General features: G+C 44.5%; 1 protein-coding gene across 1 annotated transcript in view; it reads right to left on the minus strand.

Annotated features, from left to right (window-relative positions):
* SERINC2 (serine incorporator 2) overlaps positions 1-4,191 on the minus strand; it is a 62,990-nt gene extending 58,799 nt beyond the window's left edge. The window contains exon 1 of the mRNA XM_083173378.1: positions 4,058-4,191. Within this exon, the coding sequence (XP_083029504.1) occupies positions 4,058-4,096 (39 nt within the window). The 5' untranslated portion in view covers positions 4,097-4,191. The remainder of the gene's footprint in view (positions 1-4,057) is intronic.
* Positions 4,192-6,000: the final 1,809 nt, after the last annotated feature.

Consider the following 6,000-nt stretch of genomic DNA (forward strand, 5'->3'; position numbering starts at 1 on the left):
TATTGCTGAGCATTTTAAGCCAAAATCGCTCTGCGACCAAATCGCACTGTGTGTACACAGCTTTAGAGTGTACTGACTGACTCAGGGCTGTAGTTCAGCTCCGCAGAGTGCAATCCACACCATGTCTTGTGCTTAGCACCGCCACCTGTGGCAGCTGAGCTGTACTAACTCAGTCCAAAGTAGAGATGGGCAAAACGGCTCATTAAGCTGAGCCGGGATCCGCCGGATCTCTCCGTGAAAAGATGCGTATCTTTTAGACAAATCCTCGGCTCGCTTTTTAAAAAAGGGGGAATATACATGGCCGAGTAAAAACACTGATCGATGGCTGGGTGCAGAATCGCCATCGATGGCAACCATCGATGGCGTCTGCACCGACGGCCATCCCTGGCAGCAGCAGCTAATCTTTCTATCACTTGTAGTCACAGCACTGTACTCAGTCTACAGAGGTAGTACATCTCAGCTGCCACAGGTTGCAGCACTGAGATCAGGAAAATGCATTGTAAACTGAAACGTATCACCTTTTTGGGATCGGCGGCTCATTCGTTCTTTCATGGGATCCGTTCGAAAGATCCGGTTCGTTCACGAACGAACCATCTCTAGTCCAGAGTATTGCATTGGAGGCAGAGCTGCTAAGTGCTACATCACAACAGGGGCAGAGCTGCTGCAGAACAATCTGGAAGCACCACAGGTCCCAGCAGAGGACTTGATGCTGCTGCTCACAGGAGTGTACCCAGTTAAGAAGCAGCATAGTATCACAGAAAGGTGTGTAGCATGACTACACATTCTCACTCACAGACTTTGGCTAGGCAGTGCACGTTTGTTTGTTTTTTTCATTTATTAGATCTGCGTTTGTTGGGCTGTGTAGTACTTTTAACTTTCAATTGACAGCACCAGATTCATGAAGTAAAGACCATGGGCCAGATGCACTAAGCTTCAAAAGTGATCAAATGGAGAGTGATATACCTCCAGCCAATCAGCTTCTGCCTGTCATTTTTCAAACAGTCTGTGACATGTCAGGTAGGAGCTGATTAGCTGGTGGTTTATCACTCTCCATTTAATCACTTTTAAAGATTAGTGCATCTGGCCCCCAGTGAGCTGGGCTCCATCTGTCTGTGTTTCCCACTTATTTTACTTCCTGGTGTATGACACCTCTGTTATACCAGTGACCTCTAACAGCCGTGTGCTACATCATTGTCTGGTATCAAACGGTCTCCCCGTCTGGCTTAATTTACACACGTGTGTGTGTGTGGTGTTGAACACTTTGAGGCCTGACGCTGTGGAGATAATAATTTTAGCGGCTTTATCGGACAAGTGGGTCCGGCCGGCAGCATATGGGATCTTATCCATTTTCAGCTGTTCTGCTTACTGTTCTGAGATTAATGTATGAAATTCGCTTTACATTACTAGAATCAATAAATAGGTAAATAAAATTAACAGATACTACATTTAGTACACTCAAACTGTAAATAAGCAATTTTTTTTCTTAAAGTGAGCCAGTGAGGTCCCCAAAAGAATCGGATCGTTTCACAGAGTACTCTTCGATCTCCACTCTCTTTAGCGAGTCACTTTGCCCATCTCTATTCATAATGTTTGGTCTCTATAAATTGTTACTTTTCACTATATATTGCATCAGTTTTATGTGATACAGTATATAGCTTGGCTAAGTAGCAAATCATGTATACTTACCTTGCTGGCAAAGCGAACAGGTACCCAGGCAAGGGCCGCAACTAGGGGAAAGGCTGGGGGGGGTTTGCATGCCTTAGGTGCTGGATGTTATACCCATGTGTGCACACATGGGGTGGGCTGGGGGAGCAGAGCCAAATTACCGCCTTACCCTGGGTGACAAAAATCCTAGTTTCAGTCATATTTTGGGCACTTGCGTCTCTGGTCTGGTGTGCAAATAGGGGAGGTGAAGGCACCTTTTTCTTATGCATGCGCCAGTGGTCCGGAGAGGCTGCAGAGATATACAGGGGCAGGGCTAGAACGGGTGCTAAGAAAAGTAACCAACTTTCCTGTTCTTTTCATATTTTAATACACATTAAGTCATCCTGAGATGGAGAATCTGTACACGGCTGTGGAATGGAAAGAAGACCTTTCCATCCTGTAATGGATCGCATTCATGGAACTATAGCATGTTAACTACTCCATGGTAATAACCCCTTCTGTTAATAGCACTAAGGAGAAAAAAGCCCTGTTAACCCCAAAAGAGGGATTTATTCTGCTAGACCCCCAATCATGAGAGATCCCTCTGGTAAGCAGCGGAGTAAGTTAGGTTAAGACTGTGAGAGGGGGGTGATGACAGGCAGACCTTTAGAATATTTACCAGGATGCGACCGCATTCTGCTGGGATTTCATATAACACGTGTTTTACCAACAACTGAGGTTATGGAGAAACACATTGGATATAAAAACAAAACATAGAAGATACAATACAAGAGGCCCATTTATCATATCTTCATTTTTAAATAGTTTAACTAGATCACAGGATGTCAAACTCGGTCCTCAGGACCTCACACAGTGCATGTTTTGCAGGTCTCCTCACAGAAACACAAATGAAATAAATAGCTGCACCTGTGGATCTTTAAAAATGTGTCAGTCAGTAATGAATGCACCTGTTGGGTGACCTGGAAAACGTGAACTGTGTGGGGTCCTGAGGACAGAGTTTGAGAACCACTGGACTAGATGACCCGAGTGGTTATTTCTTGCCTTCAAATTCTGTTTCTTTGTTAAATAATTGAAATACATCCAAAGGATCACTTGTGTGACACATGATTATCACAGTGCAGATAAGAACTTCTGACTTAATACATTTGGTTGAACACAGATCTGTAATAAACTAATGATCCTGAACCTATATAATTTCAATACTCACAAATACTCATATACAAAATGTGCTATGATACTTTGCAATCAATGAACTACAACAGTGTGTATATTACAAATATCACAGTTACCCAAGACTGCTGTCACATGAAAATCTCATTGCACAACATGTTGGTGTCTGCCTCATGAATAACATCAATAAAAAAAAAAAAACTTTTAATAAAATGAAAAGAAAAAAAAAGGGTACTTGTTTCCTTGCATGTCGCCCAGATTTTCGGCGTAAGCTAACGTAGTGAAATCGCATTGCATGCGCTTTTTGCATGCGATGCGATGTTCCATATCTTCAGATGTATGATATGGCTGGTGTGAATGTGTTCCTAAAACACCCCCCACTATCCACGCCACCCCAAAGCGTGGCGAGCGGCGGCGGTACGTGTCCTCCGACCTTTTCATACCCCCACTATCCACGTCGGCGTGGAGTTGACTTTATATAGTGTGGCGAGCGGATGCGCATTACTTTACATGTATTCCGCGTCCGCTCCCCACGCTTTGGGCTCGGTGGCTCGATGCGCTCGCCACACTATATAAAATCAACTCCATGCCGACGTGGATAGTGGGGGTATGAAAAGGTCAGAGGACGTGCTCCGCTGCGCTCGCCACGCTTCGGACATCTTCGGATATGGACATCGCAGTGCATCGATTTTCCTACGCAAAATAGCCCACTAAGCTATTTGCTTAGTGGGCGCCGTGCTAGGAAACAAGTACCAAAAAAAGTGTTATCATTATTAGATATACAGTATACAGCTCCTTTATAAAACAGATTTACATTAAGTACATATATTTGTGCTGTATACATGTCAAACACATTGACTTTATTAGTCAAAGTCAAACCAGTAGGTTATTATTGGAAAGACATTCTATAGATATACAGTAGCCATTTAGAAAAACTGTCCAGAAAGTTTAGCATGGAATCTGATACATGCAGTTTTAACACAGACAGTATTCTTCCTGTTTACAATCATGATCAAGTACAGAACATAACATTAAATATATATAAGGGAAGGTGTCTTCCCTTACTGCATGGAGTCAGTGTTATGCATTATTACCATGAAACTTGAGTCCATCAGCGACGACAAAGCTACACAAGGATGCAGAGTGGGGAGAAACCCCAAACACACCGAATGGCTACATTATTATTTTAAATAAGGATAAGACAAGACGATCCACTACTTACACAGCTCAGCAGCGAGCATACTCCCAAGCACGCACCCATCTTATGGGGTAGCAGCAGCAGCAGCACTGCTCGGCCACAAACTCACACTCCGAGACACTGAGCTCTACCGCCCCGCCCCCAGCAACACGCCCGGCCATACCCAGGCAGCGCTCTCGGTAGTTTCCGGAATCTTTCGGATTTGCTCTGATTATTTTCGTACAAATTCAATTACACTTTGATACTTTTCATTACTGTAAGGATTTTTTGCTGCTTATGCAAATGCTCCAAATAACCGATTCTACAGGCTGTTGCATATACTGAACAATATGCACACAATACGATCTGCAATTTGAATCAATGGCATAAAATCATCAATTTGCCGTTTACAGCTATTGGGTTAAAAACTGTGAATTGAGCATTACCAACATGTTGGATTTTGCCGATTAGATATTGGCACAGCGCAGAATTGTGCATATTTATCATTATTATTATTATTATTATTAACAGTTATCGGTACTTGTGTACTAACACGGCGCCCCGATAATTAGCGGGCGATTTTTTAATCGAATGCGATGCGAATGCGATGCGACGCGATTTTAACTCATATTTGATATTAAATTGTATAAGCACCCTAATGGGTGCTTTTAAGCACCCTAATGGGTGCTTACAATGCTTAAATGCACCCCCACGCCACCCCCTAAGTGTAAACGTGAACCCGAAGCGTGGCGAGCGCAGCGAGCCCACGAGGGGTGGCGGTACGTGTCCTACGACCTTTTCATACCCCCACTATCCACGGCGGGGTGGAGCTGAGAATAGAAAGTGTGGCGAGCCTGAAGCGTGGCGAGTGGACGCGGATACCTGTGAAGCCCGCGAGGGGACGCGGATACCTGTGAAGGTATCCGCGTCCCCTCGCTGCGCTCGCCACACTTTCTATTCTCAACTCCACGCCGCCGTGGATAGTGGGGGTATGAAAAGGTCGTAGGACGCGTACCGCCGCCGCTTGCCATGCTTTGGGTTCACGTTTATACTTGGGGGTGGTATGGGGGTGCATTTAACCATTGTAACCACCCATTAGGGTGCTTATACAATTTATAATCGCATCGCATTGTATGGCATTGTATGCCATATACAATGGCATACAATTTTAAAATTGTATGCCATTGTACAAAATCGGCCGATATCGCGTCGCATCGCAAACCATCGCATGGTCTGCGATGCGATGGGCGCCGTGCTAGTACACAAGTACCCAGATATCTTTATAGTGCACACATATTCAGCAGCGTTTACAGAGAATATTTGAACTCTCACATCAGTCGTTCCTGCCCCTGTGGAGTTTACAATCTATATTCCCTACCACGTGCACACACACACACACACACACATTCTAGGGTTAATTTTTGTTGGGAGCCAATTAACCTACAAGTTTATTTTTGGGATTGTGGGAGGAGACCAGAGTACTCGGAGGAAACCCACGCAAGCATAGGGAGAATATACAAACTCCACACAGTTAGGGGCATGGTGGGAATCGTATTACGACCTCAGCACTTTGAGGCAGTAATACTAACCATTAAACTATCCGTGCTGCTCTATCATAGTATATTTGTGGCTATATCCCCAGAAATACCCATTTTCAGGGGGTTAGCAGCAAATATTAAGTAACACTTGAATATAAGAAGGAGGGTTGCTGCAAGTATCCCTTCATTTCCGCGGGCAGACAAATCCCTCATAGGTTTGTATGGGGGATGCAATGCTACATATCAATATATTGGTCTCCGCAAATTGGAGGATGCAGTTCTGGCAAGATTCACCAGGAATCCTCTACCTGAAGAGGCCTCTGTGCTTCGAGGTCCGGCATGCACAGTACCACCAGCAGCCATCACAGCACATCGTAAAGACATGTTTCCTTGTCCCTGCAGGTATTGGATGACACACCCAGCCAATAGGATTGCATATTGCACAGGTTC

Source organism: Crinia signifera, chromosome 2 (assembly GCF_055691185.1).
Source record: "Crinia signifera chromosome 2, ASM5569118v1, whole genome shotgun sequence".
Taxonomy (NCBI): domain Eukaryota; kingdom Metazoa; phylum Chordata; class Amphibia; order Anura; family Myobatrachidae; genus Crinia; species Crinia signifera.